General features: G+C 46.1%; 2 protein-coding genes across 8 annotated transcripts; one reads left to right on the forward strand and one right to left on the reverse strand.

The window, feature by feature from the left end:
- The first annotated feature begins 7482 nt into the window (after positions 1-7482).
- Positions 7483-18637, forward strand: DEDD (death effector domain containing). Of its 4 annotated transcripts, XM_060134926.1 has the most exons (7): positions 7483-7699; positions 9411-9443; positions 11560-11663; positions 15723-16111; positions 16315-16422; positions 16736-16882; positions 17438-18637. In XM_060134926.1, the coding sequence occupies exons 4-7, from the start codon at positions 15787-15789 to the stop codon at positions 17812-17814; spliced, it is 957 nt and encodes a 318-aa protein (XP_059990909.1). In that variant the 5' UTR covers positions 7483-7699; positions 9411-9443; positions 11560-11663; positions 15723-15786; the 3' UTR covers positions 17815-18637. The 4 variants fall into 4 exon arrangements, with proteins under 4 accessions (XP_059990909.1, XP_059990898.1, XP_059990927.1 ...); XM_060134915.1 differs by lacking the exon at positions 11560-11663; XM_060134935.1 differs by lacking the exons at positions 7483-7699; positions 11560-11663 and adding an exon at positions 7792-7859.
- Positions 18638-18918: 281 nt separating this feature from the next.
- On the reverse strand, positions 18919-21803 carry NIT1 (nitrilase 1). 4 transcript variants are annotated; one of them, XM_060134893.1, is made up of 7 exons: positions 21632-21803; positions 21111-21206; positions 20594-20848; positions 20379-20482; positions 20033-20166; positions 19739-19864; positions 18919-19463 (listed from the first exon to the last, which is right to left on the reverse strand). In XM_060134893.1, exons 3-7 carry the CDS (start codon positions 20836-20838, stop codon positions 19197-19199), a joined length of 876 nt encoding a protein of 291 aa, XP_059990876.1. In that variant the 5' UTR covers positions 20839-20848; positions 21111-21206; positions 21632-21803; the 3' UTR covers positions 18919-19196. The 4 variants fall into 4 exon arrangements, with proteins under 4 accessions (XP_059990876.1, XP_059990883.1, XP_059990861.1 ...); XM_060134900.1 differs by having other exon boundaries at positions 21703-21795; XM_060134878.1 differs by having other exon boundaries at positions 21734-21791.
- Positions 21804-21815: the final 12 nt, after the last annotated feature.

The raw sequence follows: 21815 nt of genomic DNA on the forward strand, positions 1-21815 counted from the left end.
GCGCGAGCTTCAGTAGTTGTGGCACACGGGCTTTGTTGCTCCATGGCATTTGGGATCTTCCCGGACCAGGGCTTGAACCCGTGTCCCCTACGTGGGCAGGCGGATTCTTAACCATTGCACCACCAGGGAAGTCCCTGTACCGTTACGTTTTAGATAGTTTCTAGTATTTTATATTAATTACGATTGGCTATTAATACATGTGAAAGTAATTTTAAAGGGTATGTATAATCTTTCCACTGATCTAAGGTGACACCTTTATCAATACAAAATTTCCTCACGTATTTGGGTCTATCCAAGAACATGATATTATTTTCCGTTTGATCAAGTTCTCTTTTATGTGGGTAGCATTTTATTTTATTTAATTTATTTATACATTTATTTATTTAGTTTTGCTGCATTGGGTCTTCGTTGCTGCGCCATGTGCTACTCTTTGTTGCAGTGCGCAGGCTTCTCATTGTGGTGGCTTCTTTTGTTGTGGAGCACGGGGGCTCTAGGCACGTGGGCTTCAGTAGCTGTGGCTCGTGGGCTCTAGAGCACAGTCTCAGTAGTTGTGGCGCACGGTCTTAGTTGCTCCATGGTGTGTGGGATCTTCCTGGCCCAGGGCTCGAACCCGTGTCCTCTGCATCGGCAGGCGGATTCTTAACCACTGCACCACGAGGGAAGCCCGTGGGTAGCATTTTAAAATTTCATTCATACTGGGAATTCCCTGGCTGCCTAGTGGTTAGAGCTCTGTGCTTTCACTGCCAAGGACACAGGTTCAATCCCTGGTCAGGGAACTAAGATCCTGCAAGCTATGCGGCACGGGGAAAAAATTTTTCTTTTCATTCATACAGATCTTGCCCATTCTTGTTAATTATTCCTAGGTATTTTATCTGACTTGTCACTATTGGGTCTTTTTTTGATTATACCTTTAACTTATTGTTTATATATAAGGGATATTTATTTCTGCATGTTACTTCCCCTCCCAACCACCACTTTACTAAATTCTAGTAATAATTTTAAAGTTGATTCTCATGATTATATCTATGTAAATAAGCTATCATCTGCAATAATAATTACATTATTATTTTAGCTATATAAAATGTTTACAAATAGCTAAGGCTTGGAAGAAAACATTAAGAAATGAGGTAAAATGAGTTAGGAAAAGTCTTTTTGTTAGTTATAAGTTCATTAATGATTAGCTAAAATGGTAACAGGATTCTTAGCATTTTAAATGAGTTCAGGGCCTGGACACATGGTATTCTAGAAATGAGAAATATTTGTAAGTGAAATTGTTTTCTGTCTAGGTCATCTGAGGAACACATAATATAGCAAATGTCCACATTTTCAAAGAGGGAAATTCTAGATGGTGAATTCTGGAAACTAAAAAACTTAAGATTATTGATTCTTAGTCAAACTGTAGAAGTTATTAAAGAGTATTTTATGAATAGAAAAGAAAGCAGCGATCCCCAGATGCCTACGGTGGTTCATGGCGATGTGATTCAGTCTCCCAAGGTGTCGGCTCTTCCTTGCCTTTGGGCCTTTAGCAGGTATCCTCTCAGCCTGGGATATTCCTCCCTTTTCTTCAAGAAGGCTGGCTCCTTTGGGTCCTTTGGGTCTCAGCTTCCATGTAACCTCCTCAAAGAGAGCTTTCCCTGATCATTCGTTTTTCTGTCACAGCATTCTGTTCTTTTCCTTCATAGCACCTATCTCAAGTTAAAATGATATATTTGCTATTTTCTTCCTTAGTGTCAGCCTACCCATGTAAACTGTAAACTCCATGAAGACATGGACCATGTCTGCTTTGTTCACCACTCTGTATCCTATCCTATATGCCTATCACAGTACTTGACATTAGTAAATGCCTAACGTATATTTATTAAGTAAATGACTGAATGACTTTCCTTGTCAGTGTTACTAGATTAACAGACTAGAACATCATAGAGACAGTACATCTTGACTTCAGGAAAACATAAGTTTCCTGATATGTTCTTTGAAAAAGATAGTGAATTTGCTAGAATATAGAATCATTTTTATTTGACTGAACAACCAACCAAAGAGAATTAATTCTCTAATTAGCTGGTGGGGTTGGTAAAACAGGGCTGTTTTTGTCATGGCCTACCTGTGGGATAACCAATGACTTGGAAAAATCATCCCAATGGGGGCAGCAGAGAGCATTAACAAAGAACCTCCTGAATTTCTGAAACCTGGTGAAAATTGTTATATATAAATATTAGGTAACATTTATCCGCTGCTTACAATGAGCTAGGCCCTGTGTTGACACTGCACATATATTATTTAATATAATCATTAAAACAGGGACCTATGACATGGATGTTATTTTATATTTGCCCTTTTTACAGATGAGAAAAAAAGCTCAGAGAAGGAACTTGCCCAAAGTCATATTAGTGAGGGTCAGAGCTGGCAAATGAAGGGAACAGGCTAAGGAGAATTTTGGACAGCAGATCATTAGGATTCAGTGACTGATTGTGGTCCCTACTCTTCTATTCAGGAGCCAGCAGACACTGGAATTCTAGCTAAGGGCTTACAGCTAGGTTTGAAGTACAACTGAAATTAGGAGCAAGTATGATGCTTGGGTGAAAATGAGTAGCTAGAGCAGCTTGGAGTTAATGGGAAACCAAGACCTAGAGAGGACTGTCAGGTCATCAAGTCATTGTAGGATAAAGTTCAAGAGGAAAGCCCAGGCAGGGACATGGGGATCAGAGTGGGCCTGGAAGAGTCAAGAGGATACTTGTGACAATAGGTTGCTAACAGGGTATAGAATTCCTTAAGGGGATGTCTGGTTTAAAAAGATTTTAATTCTGGCAGAGCTGAGGAACAGCATGGACTGGGACCAGCAGCCTCAAAAGAGTATTCAGATTAAAAAAGATAAGAGATCTACTGTAATTTGAATTGGTAGTACCATTGACTGGGAAAAAAATATTTAGTAGGGACATAGTAGCTATCTGAAGGGCTGACATTTAGCTCTGATGTGTTGATCCAGAGGAAAAAAAAATAGGACCAATAAATGGAAGTTACAAAGAGATTTTTCTAAGTACAGGAAAAAAAAAAGGCGTTTCTAACCACTGAAAATTAGAGTGAATTGAGAATTAAGTGCAGGACATACTGGAAATGGGAGCATGTGAAAGGTAGCTGAAGGATGTCAGTTTAATGATTCTAGTGAAGGAAGAGATAACTGTGGGAAGAGAGTATATTGAGAAGCAGAAAAGAATGGGATTCAGAGTCCAGTTGGAGGGGCCCGTCTTTGAAAGCTGGAGGGATGTTATCTCAGCTGAGGCTCCAAGGAAGAGACAGGAACTGATATAAAGGAAGAGACATGAAAGGCGGAGGAACAGGAGAATCCTACATAGGGTTCTCAATCTTCTGAGAGTTTTCTCGAGTTTTTAGTTGAAGGAGAGGGTGGAAAAAGAACATCAGGCAAGAGATGAAGTTTTTGCTTTAACTGCAGAGATGATGTACAGTTTAAGCCAAAGGGGAACAGCTGCTTAGCTACACCTAACAAAAAATCTTAGTGTTTGAAATATTTTTTCTCAGTGCTGGGCATGAGAGTGCCCGTCTCCTTGGTTTAGTTAGTATTTATCCCATTTCACCTCAGGAAATCTGCTCAGCTCTCTTTATTGGCATTATGATCTCTTCAGCACCTATTATATCTCAAGGCTTCACGTTTTTTGTTTGTCTGTCTTTTGTTTTGGCCACGCAGCGTGGCATGCGGGATCCTAGTTCCCTGACCACGGATCAAACCTGTGCCCCCTGCAATGGAAGCACGGAGTTCTAACCACTGGATTGCCAGGGAATTCCCAAAGGCTTCACGTTTTAAGAGTGAATTTCCAGGGCCCACGCAAAGCAGAAAACTTTCCTACAAATGCAGTCATGAATGGACTAACTTAGAAACAGCTGGCCAGGCAACTGTCCCAATGTCTGGAATTTGTAAAATTTAGTTAAGGTTTGGCCCCAGGGAAAAGGAATAGGTCCTTCCAGTCCTATAAAGGAAGAGGGATTACTTTGAAGGCCTAATGAAGAAAAATCCCAGTCCTTCCTTTAGCTTTCCATTCTGAGTGAAGAAGGCAATCTATCTTTTCCCCAGAGGCTGCAAAGAGCAGACAGGACACCATACTATTAGAGAAGGGAGTCCTCAGCATGGACTCTCCTCTCTAATCCTCTAAATGGGGTTGGGTTAAGTTTAGGAGACGGGCTCATGGAAAGGAATTACTACCATGATGTCAAGATTGCTAAGTATCAAACCACTTCCGGACATGGGTAGGGAGAGAACATGATTCTATTTTAAGAAGTAGTGCCTGCATCTGCCTCTTTTGTGGGCTTATGTGGGTGGGGCACATCCCCCTTCCATATATCACAGCTAGCTACCTCTGTCCTGATGACTCGTCCACTAGGAAAAGTTAGCGAGTAATCTGTGAAGAAAATGAGAATATAGGGGAGACTGTTTACAACAGAACAGAGTTCCAGTATGGGGTGGTGGTGAAGCGGGGGTAGACATTTTTGGCTTTTTCTAATGGATATCTCTTCCCTTCAACTGTGTAAAGTAGAGGTTGTTCATTCTTCTACTCCTGTAGGAAAGGGTGGCAGGGTATCATCCTTCTCTTTGCAATCCACTGCTACTTTCAGATGATTGTGCTCTAATCCTCTTGTAAAAACTCTTCCTTCTTTAAAGCCTATGCCATTTGGCTCTACTACTCTTTATCCCTCATGCTTACTGAGAATTCCAGTGCCTATTAAATAACCTCTCTGTGCCAACTCTTCCTATCTGGGTGGTTTTAGGAAAATCTACGTGATCATTAGCTAGTTTTTGACCTTCTCAACTCCAACTTATACTCCTACTTTCTTTTTTGTTTTTAATTAATTAATTTATTTTATTATTTTTTATTTTTTGGCTGTGTCAGGTCTTCGTTGCGGCATATGTCATCTTTCATTGCAGTGCGCGTGGGCTTCTCTCTAGTTGCGGCATGCGCGTTTTCTCTCTCTGTAGTTGTGGCGCACAGGCTCTGTAGTTTGCAGCATGAGGGCTCTCTAGTTGAGGCGTGCAAGCTTAGCTGCCCCACAGCATGTGGGAATCTTAGTTCTCCGACTAGGGATCGAGCCCGTGTCCCCTGCGTTGGAAGGCAGATTCTTTACCACTGGACGACCAGGGAAGCCCCTATTCCTACTTTCAATTCCTTAACTTTACCATTTCTGGCAACACAAGTTTTTCTTTCTGGCAGCTTAAGGGCCATAGTAAAGAATGGGAGAGGAAGCATTCTTGACTGTGGAAATATTAGTGGTGCCAGAACTGGCTGGTGTTGACTTCAAGACCCACTGAAAGACTGGAACTGGCAACCATGATATATAAGGATGGAACAGCATGGGGGTTGAATTCCACGTGATATTTGGTGATGGTTCAAGATCTGGATTTGACCTTTATGCCAAGTTCCCAAGAAACCTGAGTCTGGAGCTAGCTTTTAACCTTTCTTGTTAGCTGCCTTTCTGGGGACATCTGACACTTTTAATAACTTCCATCCTCTTGAAACACTCTCTTCCTTCTGATTCTGTGACAATTAGGATCCAGTGTTTTTCTTCCTCACTGGTTGTTCCTTTTCAAAGATTCTCCAAGGGCTCTCCTACTTGTGCCTTAAATGTTAGAATTCACCAAGGCACTCTTCTTAGCCCTCTGCTGTTCTCTGGGGAGCTTATCCAAATCTATGGCTTCAGCTACCACTGAAATGTTCATGATCCCGAAATTCTGGCCTATACATCATTGGAGTTTTTAAAAAGCAGCTTTCTATAAAAGTAATATATGTTATGTATACAGTAAAACAAATTCAAACAGTAAAGATGAATCTAAAATAAAAAGCATAAGTTTCATCCCTCCCAGGCCCACTCTTCATAGGTAATTTTTTAACGCTTGTGTAAATATGTAAGTATTCTTCTGCACTTGCTTTTTTTCCATTTAATATAATTTTCTCCCATGTGTTAGATTTGTACCTTCAACTGCCATTTGGACATCTCCATCTGGCTGTCCCACAGATATCTAAAACTCCTTCCCTTTCTTTGTAATTCTCCCTTATGCTATACCCTACTGCTAGTCTCTTTCTACCGTCAACACCGTGAAGAAATTGTCTTTACACACTGTGCCTTTCCAGTCACGCAATTTACCTCAATGTTGTTTCTACCCCCACTGTATCTCTGAAACAGCTTTCTCCAAAATTACTAAACGACTTACTTGTTGCAAAATCCAATGGACACATTTTAGTCCACACCTTACCTGATCTGTTATGTTTGACACTGACCAGTTTCCTTGATACTTCTCTCCTGGTTTCTTCTTTCCTTTCCTTCTCAATGTCCTCTTTTCCTCTCTCTTCCCTTATGTCATCTCAAATTCCTCTTTCTAGGCCATCTTAGTCACTTCCATGGCTTCAACAACCTTCTATATTCACACGCTAGGGCGCGCCCCCCCCCGTCCCCCAAACTTTCCTTTTGGACTCCCAACCCACCTTATCTAATATTCTATTGTCTAATGGATATCCCACAGGCACCTAAAGCTCACTCTTCCCCCACCCCAAACAACAATGAAAATGGCATTATTCCCCAGGTGCCCAAGCCAGAACACTGGGAAATACCTTGGATTCCTCCCTCAGCCTCATACCCGTTTCCGATCAATTTTTCCCCATCTGCACTCCCCACTTCTAGAGGACAGACCGCTGTAGTCTCCTACCAGGGTAAGAGCTTCCCAATTGTTCTTGCCTCTAACTTCACGCCCTCCAATTCATTCTCCTCATTGCAACCAGTGATCCTTCTAAAACGCAAATATATTTGTTCACACCTCTGCTAAGACTCTTCAAAACCTATTCATTACCCTTAGGATAAAATAAACTAATTTACAAGGCCTTGCGTAATCAGGCCCCTCCCAACCTCCGGGACTCATCTATTACCTCTCTTTTAACCAAACCAGGCTGCTGGCAGCTCCAGAAGGTACCTAGCCCCCCACCCTCAATTCCCAACAGTCCAGTATTCAGCTCAGGCGACACTTCCTTCAGGAAGTGGGTGCTCAAAAACCAAATGCTCAAAAAGTGAAATCCGAGAGGGCATCCGAGAAGCACTTTCTGTTCCGGACCCAAATTTACGGAACGTCCGGGTTACCAGGAAGCTCAGAGCAAAGGTCAAGCCCAGATCATGAACCTTCCCCCAAGTTCGCGGGGCAATCCGACCCCCGTAATATTCCGCCCTTATGCGTCATGGCTGCCAGTCGCAGTCTTTCAATGGATCCTGAAGTCGACACCAGACAGCTCTGACCCCACCAACGTTTCCACACTCAAGAACGCAACCCTCTCTCATGCCTTGCTACGGCCCTGAAGCCGTACTGAAGAAAAACTTGCGTTGCCAGCTTGCCCCAAAGCAAGATGGCTGCCAATCTCTATTCTCCCCTACCGAAATGAAGCTATCCACTTCCCGTTTAATGCCGCTGCCAGGCTGCCCTCAACTAGCATGGCTACTCCGGCTCATGCCTCACTATGGTCTCGAAGCCGCCACTAACCGGCCAGGTTCCGGGAGGCGCTGTTCAGGATGCAGCCACCCCCGCCCGCCTCTCCCCTCCCCCACGCCCGCGGCGGCGGCGGCGGCGGCTGGAGCCCGGATGCGGCGCCGTGAGACAGGCCCGGGAGAGCGGCGCGGATGGATCCAACATGGCGGCGCCGAGCCTGAGCCGAGAGTGAGGCGGCGGGGCGGCCGGAGTGGGGAGGGGGAGTCGAGCGGGACGGGGCGGGGCCGGGCGGGGCCGCAAAGGGCTTGGGGAAGGAAAGTGGAGGGGGAGGCGGTGGCGACGTCTAGCCTGAGAACCTGAAGAGAGGGAGGTGACGGGACGCTGCAAGGTGGGGGAGGGGAGCGGCCGAGGGGGGCGTGCGGGGGAGGTGGCAACTGTGGGAGAGGGCAGGGTCGAGGCGGAGGAGTGGGGCAGGGGAGGGGCGTAAACAAGGGCCGAGGCTGGGCCAGGCTAGGGGTATTAGAGAGGCCGAGGTGGGGAGTGGGGCTGCGGTCCCGCCGGGCTGAGGGGGTAGGAACGGGAAGGAGGGGCCGAGGGTGTGAAGGGGAAGGGGGCTTGTGGCATGTGGTTAGAAGAAGGACTGGACTCTTGTAAGGGGTGTTGTGGAGAGGTGGGAAAAGGTGAAGATTGGATTTGAGACGTTTGGGGGGAGGTTCTGAAAGTGTTAAATTGGAGGTGGGAGGGGGAAGGGCCTAGGGGAGAATTTGGGTGGAAAAGGAGAGGACGGAGGTTTGGGGAATGGAGAGCGTGTCGGTGTGACGAGGTAATGGAGAAAGTGAGAGACTAGGAAGAAAGTTTGGGAGGAAGGGGAATGGGATGGGAGATAGGACAGTGTAGCTGCACGAGTGATAGAGGTTCAGGGGTTTCCTTTTCCCCTGTAGAAAGGAAGAGAGAGCAGAGTTAAGCAGCATCAGTTACAGCCAATTCTAATTGCCAGGCCTTTAGCTTTTACTAGGGTGGGAAGGGCAGAAGGGAATAGTCATGTGGATTTGGAGAATTGGGGTTGGATGAGGGTTCAACTGGATTTCCAGAAGCTGCCTAGCTTACTGCTCCCTTGTTTTTCCTGGTTACAAAAAGAAGAGAAAATGGGGAGCCTGGTATCGCTGGAGTGTGGAAGGAGTAAAGGACTTTTCTAGTTTTAAACAATTAGCAATGCCAGAATGGGGAAACAGCCATGTTATGTTGGAACGCTGTTTGCAGGGAACAGAAAACACAGGGTGGTGTCTAGGCAGCCATGCTAATTAAATGAGTGCTTTCGTTTCCAGACCCTTCTTTTGCTGTTTAAGTGCTAGGAGCGGGGGTCAGTATTCATACATAAAAAATGTTCCCTGGTGAAATGTAGATGTTTGACTGGATGCTGCCTCAGTGGATATTTTGTTCTCACAGTGTGTGAGAATTTGGAGGATAGTTCTGGTCTCATAAGTGAAGTAACGGAAAGAAAGTGTCTTCTTTGGCTGTAACCACTTTCCTCCTAGTTCATCTAAAGATGAAACTCAATGTTAATACTGTAACAAAGTAGGTGGGCCTCATAAGGAATTGAGGAGTCAGGTGAGGTGTCAGAGGATAATTGGTTTTCCCACAAGTTGTTGAATTTGGGACCTTTCTTGCCCTAAGCCACTGAGACTGGAAATTCTTGGAGTTGGTTTTGTGTTGTGAATTGGGTAATAGAAGGTTAGGGAAGCCTGGGGACTTTGATGGGAGTGAGTTCTCTCATTTAGCTTGGAGTGGATCATTTCAATTGAAATGGCTTTAGGCTTGTCTGTATATTTTTGCAGCTGAGATTGACTACCTCTTTGAGGTTTCAAAATAAAGCTTGAAAATTGACACTTCCCCCTCTTATTTGTTTTTGCTTTGCTGCTGGCTTTGAACCTTGTGCTAGGAAGAGACCTGGGAAATTAAGTTTCTTGCAGAGGTAAGTCTGGAACTTTTTATTGTTTTCAAACAATGGAAGGGAGTGGAAATGGCATGAAATGGAAATGGCATATTGGGAGTTGAGCTCAGTAATGGGGTAGCTGACAGGGAAAATGGGTTTTCAGTGGGGGGTCACTGGAGATTGGTAGGAGGGAAGGGAGAACAGAAATTAGGTGTCTTAGGGCAAGACTCCAGGCTTGTTTTGTTATTATCTAGCCTTCGTGGTCAGCTCTGAGAGAAACATTTTTAAACATATGGAACTTTGTACTCTAGTACAGTGTCTACTAAATGTTGGCCTTGGAGGGTTGCGGAGGCACCTGCCCTGGGAAGGCTTTTCCTCTAGCTTACTCTTTATCCTAGTTGTTCTGGAATCTTCATTTTGAAAACACAGTTTGTAATTCTGACTTCCAGGTATTTGGTTACATTTTCTTGGTCCTACCAGCAAGAAAGCTCTTTATGTAGTCGTCTTAGTCATCTTTAAGGTTTTCCATGTCCTTTACATTTCAAGTTTCAAGACATCACTCTTTTTTAGATTTTCCACATGACTTTCCCTCTCACAGGGCTTCTGAGAGAGTCAAATACCTCTAGTTCTTTTGGGATGAAACTAGACTGTTGTTTTCATTTCGAGACATCACTCTTTTTATTTCTTCCACGTGACTTCTAAGGGCTTCTGAGAGAATCAAGTACCTCAAAAAATACAGATCTCATCCCTGGTTGGGATGAGACTAGACTTTGCATGGAAGTAGAAATCTAATAGATAACGATTAGTCAAGAGGAAGTCCTGTAGATACATAGATTGTTTGTTGGCCCTTGGCTGGCTTGGACCTCCTCCCAAAAGAAAGCGAACAACAAAAAACCCTGCAGCTCCAGGAAATGCAGCAATTCATCAGAATAAAGAATGAGTCTTGGGAACCTATTAAGGGTGATCCATACGTTAGGCTCTCAAATAGACCCAAATCAGCCAGCAGGATCAGGACTGTTGTTTACTGGAGTGTTTGTCTCTTGGTATCTGGCGATGTTTCAGGCACCAAGATTCTGAAGTTCTTTCTAATCTTCATTTTTAGAGGGGGTATATTCTCCTCACTGCCCTGATACTTTTCATCTAGGATCTCTGTATAATTTAAGCTGAGTTCCTTCGATTCACTGCCACAGAAAGCTGAGTATATTTTGGTTTAAGGGGAAGTTGGCCACGTTCTTTTAGTGCTGAAGTTAGATAGATTCTTGGAACCCCCATCTGGATTGCTGAGTGAGTGAACTCACCATCCTAGATGATAATTAAGTGGGGAGGGCTGCCTATTAGTCTGCATGCCAGCCTCCTGACATTTCTCCTAAGGACAAGCATGGCCTTGGGAAACTTCTGCCTCTTTTTGCTTCATTGCATAAGCAGTATAAGTCTGATCAGCAGCCTAACAAGGAAGGGTCTGCTTTTGGTCTAGTTTTGGGACTTTAAAGATGGCTGCAAGGTTTAAGTGCAGGATCCTTTCTGTCTGTCTTGCAGAGGATGGCATTTCTCTGATCTGCACAGAAATTTAGATTGAACTAGGTCAAATTAGACCTCCTGGGATGGGGCGGAAGGGAGTGTAGTCCTGTCACCTGCTGTTCACCTAAATGGCAACAGCAGGTGATAGAGAAGCCAAGGTTGGAGTGGGATGGAACTCCTTAGTTAAGTTAAATGAGTCTTTGTCTGACTGGCTTTTCTTCTGGAATATTGTTTGATGGGTTTGGGTTGGAGGGACCAAATCACTTCCTTTTCCAGATATAGGATGGAAGCGACATGCTGTCTCTCCTTTTGACCCTCCATCTAGAATAGGCTTTCTCATCTTTAGCATTATTGACATTTTGGACCAGATAATTCTTTGTTGTAAGAGGCCGTCCTGTGCATTATAGGATGTTTAGCATCATCCATCGCATTTACTCACTGCACGCCAGTAGCACCCTCCCTTACCACCCTCCCAGTCATGACAATCTAAAATGACTCCAGACATTGCTGAATTCCCCTGGAGGGCAAAATCGCTCCTGGTTGAGAACCACTGACCTAGAAGCTCTGATAATTCCTGTCACTTTGATCCAGCCTAGGATCTACGACTTAAAGGTGGCTGTTTTTTCCTCAAATCTAGGGAGTTAACCCTCAGGATTGAGACCTATTGTAGAATTGCATCCATTGATACACAATTAGGACCACAGTGCTTCCCTGTATTCTGCTTCATTTTCCAGTGACCAGGTATGTGGGGACAATATTTCCTAATTTCCTGGGGTTTATAGTCAGGACACTTTGAATTAGGGAGCTCTGAAGCAGCCTGCTCTTCTGATTGGTTGAATGTGAAACCTGCCCATCTGTTTTTTATGGGATCCACATAATGAACAGCTGGCCAAGGGGAACAGGTGGGATAGGGAACAAGGAGAAGTTGTAGGGGCTCTAAGGAGACTCAGTTTTCTCATGTTACCTGCTATGAGCAAGAAGTTGTTTTCCTTCAGTCCCCTCTATTTGTAGCCAGTGACTGCAGCAGGTGAAACGAGAGGAAGAGACGAGGAAAACCAGTCAATAGTTGAATCGCTATTTTCCCTGTTGTTTCCCATGCTTTGGGTGGGACATCTGGGCTCTCATAACTAGATATGGGCTATATTTCCTGTCCACCTATCTGAACCCATGGTATGGGGCTAGGTGATTATAGGGTGGCCCTCCGTTTTTCTTTTCTTATTTGTTTATTTATTTATTTTTGGCTGTGTTGGGTCTTCATTGCTGTGCATGGGCTTTCTTTAGTTGCGTCAGGCGGGGGCTGCTCGTTGTGGCAGTGTGCGGGCTTCTCACTGCAGCGGCTTCTCTTGTTGGGGAGCATGGGCTCTAGGCATGTGGGCTCAGTAGTTGTGGCTCGCGGGCTCTAGAGCGCAGGCTCAGTAGTTGAGGCGCACGGGCTTAGATGCTCCGCAGCATGTGGGATCTTCCCGGACCAGGGCTCGAACCCATGTCTCCTGCATTGGCAGGCAGATTCTTAACCACTGTGCCACCAGGGAAGCCCTCCCCTTTTCTTAAGGGTATGAGTCTCTCTGCTTTCGTTTCAGGATTAAAAGAGAGAACCAGGTCCTACTTGCTCTTCAATTTTTCTGAGTCCCCAACAGTTTGACTTCTCTGAAGTAGTTTATAATTTTATTCTCTTTCTAACCTAGCCTCAGTTTCTTGGAGTATAAAATGGACAGAACGGCCTGTCTCGCTGTTGAGTAGGGTGCTATGGTATGGGTAGTTTTGCAGTGTGGGGGAGGCTATAGCCAGTTAGAGTATATGCATGATACCTGAGTTGCATGTACTTTTAATTGGGTCCTCTCTCTCTTGGATTTTTGTTGAGTTTTTTTCTTAATTGGTGTCGCTTGTGGTAATCTCTTGGAGATTCATTTCAGTTCAATAACAGTTTACTCCTACTATATGCCAGCCTCCATCTATTGCTAGGCACTAGACACATAAAGATGAAAATGACCTAGGCCCTCTACATGAGTTGCTTAAGATCTAATAGGATAATAAATACACAAATGATTTTAGTACACTTCGATAAATGGTTTAAGGGAAATATGTACAGTGTTCCATAGGAGCACAGAAAAGGACTACTTATACCAGCATGGGGGTGTAGAGAATGAATTTGAAGATGGCATCTGAGCTGATTCTTAAAGGATGAGTAGGAGTTAACCATCTGAAAAAGGGTGGTAATGGGGGGTGTGGAAGAGAAGGGAGAGGGGCATTCAGGCAAGGAGAATAGTCTGAAGAAAGTTACAGAGAAATGAATTGTATGACGTATATGAACTATAAACAAACGGATAATGTTAGAGGATAAAAAGTGAGTTACGAGGTTGGCAAAGTAGGCAAGGCCTGATCTTGGAAGGTTTGGTGTGTTGGGTAAGGAGTTTGGAGTGTTCTTACTGGTAAGGAGGGGACTGTAGCGAGGTCTTAAGCCGAAAAGTGATGTGGTCAGTTGTGCGTTTTAGATAATTCAGCTGGACGTGGGGGATTGATGTAGGCAGGTTAGGGTTGGTGGCTGCAACAGCCTTAGAGTGGCTGTTGCAGTAATCCAGGTGAGAGATTGCTGGGGCCTGAACCAGCATGGTAGAGGTGGAAGGGTGAGGCAGATTTAAGAAGTAGAAAGTAGCATCAACAGGAATTTATAATTGATTGGGTGATTGGAGGCTGTGGTCAGATGGTGGAGCAGTATTGGGTGGTACTCTCTGCCAGGGCAGTAAATAGCAGTGGCTAGAGAGGAGGTGAAAGTTGTTGGACTTGAGGATTGGTTATTGGCTGGGTCACTGATATTACCCAGGATGATGGAGGAACTTTGTGAATTAAATGCCAAAATATATAATAAATGTAGGACTGTGATTGGTCATTGACAGGGGATTGGTAAATGACAACCATGAGGAAAGGTTAGAAGGTGACATATCCAAACGGTGTGTGAACATCAGGTGAGTACAGGTGGCATAGGAGACTTACAACAATGCTCAACCTAGGAGCTTAGTGATGTTTATTGTTTTAAATCCATGAGTTTTGGTGGATATTTAATTAACTTTCTTAGCATTTATTCCCCTGGACTTGGTTTGATTGTTGGAAAAATGAGGTTAGGTTTGTGGAGGGATGAGTCTGGCTGCAGAGGCTAGGATGCTTATCTCTTTGAAATCTCTTAACCATTTAGATAAGTTTTACAGTGATTTCTACATGCATCTTCTCATTGGATTCTTAACTCGAGGAGTAATTTCTTTCATCCCTGTTTTGTAGACGGGGACAGTGAGACTTTGAAATTAAGTGACTTAAGGTCACACAGCTACACAGTTTGTTAATGACATAGGCAGAATTTTTTTTTTTAAGTCCCATTTTTCTTTTTTCTCTTTAGTTATTTATGGCTGCGCTGGGTCTTCGTTGCTGCACATGGTCTTTTTCTCTAGTTGCGGCGAGCAGGGGCTACTGTTGTGGTGCGCAGACTTCATTTTGGTGGCTTCTCTTGTTATGGAACACGGGCTCTAGATGTGTGGGCTTCAGTAGTTGGAGCTCACAGGCTTAGTTGCTCCATGGCATGTGGGATCTTCCTGGACCAGGGATCGAACCCGTTTCCCTTGCATTGGCAGGCGGATTCTTAACCACTGTGCCACCAGGGAAGTCCTGAAATAGGCAGAATTAAAACTAGTTCTAGGGCTTCCCTGGTAGCGCAGCAGTTGAAAGTCTGCCTGCCAGTGCAGGGGACACAGGTTCAAGCCCTGGTCTGGGAAGGTCCCACATGCCGCGGAGCAGCTAGGCCCGTGAGCCACAATTACTGAGCCTGCGCGTCTGGAGCCTGTGCTCCGCAACGGGAGAGGCCGCGATAGTGAGAGGCCTGCGCACCGTGATGAAGAGTGGCCCCCGCTTGCCGCAACTAGAGAAAGCCCTTGCACAGAAACGAAGACCCAACACAGCCTTAAATAAATAAAGTAAAATAAATAAATAAATAAAAAACACTAGTACTAACCCTAAAGACTTTCAGTTTCCCTGTTGTCGGCCCCTAAGTTCATCTGATGCAGCTTCTATATTAGAATTTAGAGTGAATTCTCTACTTCTCCTCATTTCACCTACATTTAAGGGATGAATTGATTGGGGGTGCTGGCAGGGAGAGCACAAGGGACCAAAAGCAGTATTTTGGAGGCCAGAGGAACAATTGGGGTAATATTTAATAGAAAATTCTGCTGAATATGTAGCGCTAAAATTGCAGTTAACAAGTCTTACTTAGCAGAAGTTACTATCTATCTCCAGTAAGATCTGGACTTAGGGCAGCATCTGTTGGATATACAGAGCTCTAGGCTGTATTCTTTTTTTTTTTTTTTTTTTTTTTTTGCTGTACGCAGGCCTCTCACCGCTGCGGCCTCTCCCGTTGTGGAGCACAGGCTCCGGACGCGCAGGCTCAGCGGCCATGGCTCATGGGCCCAGCCGCTCCGCGGGCACGAACCCGCGTCCCCTGCGTCGGCAGGCGGACTTCCAACTACTGCGCCACCAGGGAAGCCCTAGGCTGCATTTTTTAATAAGTACTTTGTAGGGACTTCCCTGCCAGTCCAGCAGTTAAGACTCCGTGCTTCCAATGCAAGGGTCGGGGAACTAAGATCCCACATGCCGTGTGGTGCGGTCAAAAAAATAAATAAATAAATACTTTGTAAAAGTTAGTAAATGCTTATTAAGCACTACACTGTGCCAGGCATTGTGTTGGGCTCTGGGAATATAGGAATGGATGACTAATTCCTGACATTGAGTGGTTCACAGGTTCTTTCCTTTTCCTTATAGTATAGTGGGGATTGCAGCTGCTGAGCAGGGATTCTGGAAAGCATTGTGCACCTGAGCCCCCAGCATGGCGGGCCTAAAGCGGAGGGCAAGCCAGGTGTGGCCCGAAGAGCATGGTGAGCAAGAGCATGGGCTGTATAGCCTGCATCGCATGTTTGACATCGTGGGCACCCACCTGACACACAGAGACGTACGAGTTCTTTCCTTCCTCTTTGTTGATGTCATTGATGACCACGAGCGTGGCCTCATCCGAAATGGACGTGACTTCTTATTGGCGCTGGAGCGCCAGGGCCGCTGTGATGAGAGTAACTTTCGCCAGGTGCTGCAACTGCTGCGCATCATCACTCGCCATGACCTGCTGCCCTACGTCACCCTCAAGAGGAGACGGGCTGGTGAGGGTGCATTGGGGGCTGGGGACACTGGAATCAGGGAAGAGCTGTGGGCGGCCCCGTGTGAGCACCATGGGAGTCCAAGCAGAAGGAGGCATTGACGCTGGGGAGTACTGAGGAGAATAAGTTATGAGGCCCATTGGAGGGTTGGACTAGGAGAAGGGAAGGGTGTATCTTTTCCTGAGTGAACCCCTCTCCCCCTACAGTGTGCCCTGATCTTGTAGACAAATATCTGGAAGAGACATCAATTCGCTATGTGACACCCAGAGCCCTCAGCGATCCAGAACCGAGGCCTCCCCACCCCCCTAAAACAGGTGAGACAATATTAACTCCCCCTAATTTCCATAATCAAGAAAGAGGACGCTGGACCCATCTTTTCCCAGTTTTGCCACCCTAAATGAAAGGACAGTGTCCCCCCCCCCACCCATATCTGGCCCCCAAAAAATCAGATGAGGTGTTAATGCTTCATCTGGGTCCTGTAATTGTTCCCACATTGTGTCCACCTTTCAGGTCACATCATTGATACTGTTTTTAGTGCTAAGTCTAAATGATCCTTCCTCATTCCAAGTGAACTGTTTGAATTTCTGCTTTTACCCTACTATGTCTCCCTTTTTACCCTCTGGTCAGTGCCTCCCCACTATCCTGTGGTGTGCTGCCCCACTTCGGGCCCTCAGATGTGTAGCAAGCGGCCAGCTCGAGGGAGAGCCACACTTGGGAGCCAGCGAAAACGCCGGAAGTCAGTGACACCAGATCCCAAGGAAAAGCAGACATGCGGTGAGGAAGTTCAAGGGTTCTAGAGGTAGAGTAGACTTGAAGGGAAATACAAAGAACTGCTGGAATACTGGGCAGTTATTCTATTCAGTGTAAGGCTCAGTTTGATTGCTGTTGCAAAGTGAGATTGAATGGTATAGTCTCTGGGAGGAGAACTCCTCTACCTTTGTGGCAGAGTACATTTCAACTCTTTCTAGGTAATACTAGATGAAAGGGATGCTGTTATGGCATCCTTATTGTAGGATGACCCAAGTCATGATAGAGTATTAAAGTGAAATTCTGTGTCTGTTAATTAGGAAAATATCTCCTAGAATCAAGGTGCTACTTGTGAGTGATGGAAGTAATCTGACCTGGGCATGGCCCATTTAAGGGAACCTCTTGAGTTCAGGCAAGGATTTCAGAGGTACACAGAAAAGAACTAGTCCTGGGAAGAGGTAGAGAAGCTGTCAGGTGATGTTCCCAACTTTGCTACTCTGCTGTTCTGTTCTATTGCTGTTCAAGCCTTTCAGACTTGGCTGTAAACTGCAACCTCTTCTGCATATCTTCTTTTCCCCACAGACATCAGACTGCGGGTTCGGGCTGAATACTGCCAGCATGAGACTGCTCTGCAGGGCAACGTCTTCTCTAACAAGCAGGACCCACTTGAGCGCCAGTTTGAGCGCTTTAACCAGGCCAACACCATCCTCAAGTCCCGGGACCTGGGTTCCATCATCTGTGACATCAAGTTCTCTGAGCTCACCTACCTCGATGCATTCTGGCGCGACTATATCAATGGCTCATTACTAGAGGCACTTAAAGGTGTCTTCATCACAGACTCCCTCAAGCAGGCTGTGGGCCACGAGGCCATCAAGCTGCTGGTGAATGTGGACGAGGAGGACTATGAGCTGGGCCGACAGAAACTCCTGAGGAACTTGATGCTGCAAGCATTGCCCTGACCTTTTTCCCCTTCTCACTTCTCGGGGGACTTCTTACCACCCACCTCTGGAGCTTACATACCGTTCTGGGGTTTGTCCTCTACCCTTCCAACCAATCACACCCCTGCCTTTTTTTTTTTTTTTTTAAAGGAAAAGACAAATGAAAAATGGAAGTGGTGTTCCCCACCCCTCCCTGCACCCATGTGCCTGGGCTTCCCTTTGTTTCCCTTTTCCACCTACACCCCTCATGTGTGTCTCTACAGCCACCTTGCCATTGAGCCATAAGACAAATGTATAGGGAGAAGCAAAGTCTATAGAACATAGTCTTTGTAAGGGATTGAAGTGATCACTGCTTTTGGGTGCATTGAGGGGTTATCAGTACTTCTGGCTTTATGAGGGCTCTTAAATTTTGTCTGAGAAACCAAAGGGCTGTCAGTAGGGAGCTGTGTGGAAGGTGGGACTCTGAAGTGTATTTTGGAAATTAATCACCACCCTCTCCCAAATTATAGAATTTTTAAAAAACAAAGAAGCTGTGGCCCTTTCCACTCTCTTCTGGCCCTTGGTGCTGCTCCTCTCTGCCTCGTTTCCTCCATTCCATGGCTTGAAACCTCGGCCTGGTGTTGCTCCTTCCTTTTCCCTCTTTGTCAAACCCTCTTCAAAGGAGTAATAGGTAAGCGGACTAGGTCAGCCTAGTCGCCCTCCCAGCTGTGTTGTGTGTGTACACACATACACAGGGTGGATGGAGAAGAGGTTGCTGATTAAAATACACTCCCCCTAAAAAGGGGAAGGGGGAGTGTGACACTTCCTTTCCATGTTCAAGTGAAAATAAATAATGTACCCTGCAGCCCTTTTCCCCTTTGCTTTCTTCTGGCTTGGGCAAAGGGCATCATAGGTGAAAGTGAAATGATTCAATATCAATTCCTTTCTTCTTTTTCTTTCCCCATCCTCTATCCCCACTCCCACCCCCAAGCTTGGGAGCATGGGGTTGGGACATGCACTGAGTGTCGCACTTTTATTTAGATAGGGAGGCATGTTGAATGAGTCAGGAGGCCTAGAACTGGAGTCTAGTCCAGCTGGTACAATACCACCTCCCCTTTCAGCTCCCAAAAGAGATATCCAGACACAGACTTTATGATTATTATATTTTTTTCATTGCCAGTGCTGCTCAGCCCTCAGCATAACTTCAGTTTTCATGAAATAAACAGTGACTATATAAAATTCCACCTTTCTGAAACTGAAATCTGAGCTCAGGTGAAAGTTTCTTCTTTCCCAAGAAGCTGAGCCTGTGTTCCAGCAAGAGAGACAAGGTTCTCCAAGTGAGGGGAGCTGCACCTGGGTCCTGCCTACAAGTCATAGCAACACCAGCTCACAATGGGGGTCTCAACGGACAGAAGTCAAAAGTCTTAAGACAGTGGGTGACCCAGATGGCCATAGAGTTCAGGCCTACGATGCTGGAACACAGGCAGGTGTTGGCGCAACCGTCGCAGATAATTGAGGTCAATTCGGGCAAGGCAGAGGCCTGGTCCTTCAGAGCAGCGGGCCACCACTGTTCCCCAGGGATCTACCACCATGCTATGGCCATAACTTGCTCTCTTCTCATGGTGGCGTCCACACTGTGCTGCTGCCACTACGTAGCACTGGCTTTCAATGGCACGGGCCCGCAGCAACACCTGGGGATGGAGGAGATAGGCGTTCACTTAAATACAGGTAGCAGCTAGTAGGGAAGTGATAGGCCATGGACATTACAGGCCAATCTACCCACTGTGACCATTCTGATAATTGCCTATGAACGATTTACTATGTTAACTATTCTGAGAGGCAACAATCTGGGGAAATGAATTTTCCCACTAGGTGGGAAGGAGAAGAAAATCTTTTAACTGGTAGAGCCAAGGGAGGAGAATGAGGTAAGAGAAGGCCCTTATGTTCTAAAGAGGTGTCCTCTTACCTCCCAATGGGCTGGGCCTGTAACAGATCCAAACGCTGAAGGGTAGGTAAGTATTTCTGCTCCAGCCTGAACCAATGCCAGAGAGAGTTCAGGGAACCGCATGTCATAGCAGATAGCTAGACCAATCTGGAATGAAAACAGCCTATTTAGTCTCCCGCCCTGTTTGTCACAGCATCTGGTCATAACCCCACTACTGCACTCCTTAGGGCTTTCTATCCTCTACTACCACTTCAAAATATTCCTATTCCCCTCCCTCTTGTTCCTCTCCCACCCTCATCCTTTCACAACTCCCACCTTGCCTGCTGGTGTGCTGATAGGAGACTCAAGACTGGGCCCAGGTATGGTAGAGTTGCTTTCATGCATAGGCCCCTGCCCTGGAATCTCTACGTCACACAGATGCGTCTTCCTATACGTGGCCACTACTGACCCTTGAGTAAGAGGGAGAAAGAGTGCTCAGTGCTGGTGCTCTAGAAGCCCAGCTTAGTTCCTCTCCTCCCAAAGAGGAGGTAGCTTATAGGCTAGGAACAGAAATACAAACGCCCCTAAAACCCTTGGCCAAGGAAACAGTTGAGAAACAACACAGAATTCTGGAGAATCTTAGGTAGAAGAGCCTGAGAAGAGGCAGGCTGAAGAGTCTCACCCTTGTTGTTCAGAATCACATGACAATTGTAGATTTTCTGAGTCTGCTCCCAGTCTTGGCCACGCTCATGGAAACCACCCAAGGACAGCCAGAGTCCACATTCCCTGAGGGGGAGGGGACACTGACAACTCTTCTCAAGGCTCTACCCTCATATCTGGCAATCCTGGGACATTACCCAGAAAGAAACTACTTCTCCCTCCCCCTTTCCCTGATACCTGGCAAGCTGGGTATATTCTCCCAAAAGGTTCCCACCCAGTGGCTCAGACAGGTGAAGCGTCTCTTCAGGGTTCCGTGCAATGAAGTCAAATGCCTCAGGCAGGAAAGCCAGGCAAGCGCCCAGTCTGGCAGCCTCCCGAATCAGCTCAGCACATGTTATAAAGTTCTGCTCCTTGTCTGGTGTCGATGTTACCTGGCACACAGCCACCAGGGGTAGTTCCCAGGAGGAAGAGGAGACAGCCATGGCTCTGAGTCTGTAAATGGCACAGGCAGGACTCAGACTGACTAGCATGGGGAAACCCAAGTTTAATGATAAGAGGCTAAAATGGGGAGGCAGGAAGGCTGGACTTTCCTTTGAATCTGCTCTTACAGGGCACAGTGACCCATGGTACAATGACCCACTGATCAAATGTTCTGTGATAGTTGGCACCCCAGTGTTTCCCACCATCCATACATTTAACATTTATTGAGCATCTACTACATGCCAGGCACTGAGAACACAACAAAACATGTTACCTGGGCTGAGCACAAAGTACTGAGAGTCGAGGTATCCGGAGTCCAGGACACAAAAGGGACAGGAGCTGGTGAGGAGGCCTGATGATGAAGCCCAACCTGAAGAAGGTGAGAAATCAGGACACCAACCCCACTCTCAAGCAATAAATTTCTAAGATCCTCTGACTTCTCTCTTCATACTGTGAAGCTGAATCAGGGCCCCGCCTGTAAAACCCCCCAAGTCTTCAAAACACTCTGTACCATAAGTAATTATGGGCTACCGGAAGAGCTCATAAAGTGGGAAGATGGAAGAAAGGGCTTTGATCTCACATTAAATTGAAGCCTCTTTCCTCAAATGTTTCCGCAGTTCACAAGTCATCTCCAAGATACTTCTTTGGTTTTCCCAGCCTCTGTTCTTGACTGTGCACCTGCACAGTTTTATTGACGCAAAGCATATTTCCCCCACCAGAGTCTCTGAGGGGAAGTTCACCCTCCCTCGTTCCTCATCACCCACGGCCCAACCCGCGCCCCACTCTCCAGTTAACCCGTTCTTCCCCGCCTCTCCCAGGGGCAGCGTCTCTGTTGCACAAGTTAAAGCATGGCAGGTGAGAGTCACCGCAGCGGTTGGTATAGGTAGGAGGTCCTACATGAAGATACGACCAAAACGATTCGCAGGATCCGAACCGAAGAGCGGCCTGCAGGTGGGGTCGCTGGGGGCGAGAGGGCGGT

Source organism: Lagenorhynchus albirostris, chromosome 2, assembly GCF_949774975.1.
Source record: "Lagenorhynchus albirostris chromosome 2, mLagAlb1.1, whole genome shotgun sequence".
In the NCBI taxonomy this organism is placed as follows: Eukaryota; Metazoa; Chordata; class Mammalia; order Artiodactyla; family Delphinidae; genus Lagenorhynchus; species Lagenorhynchus albirostris.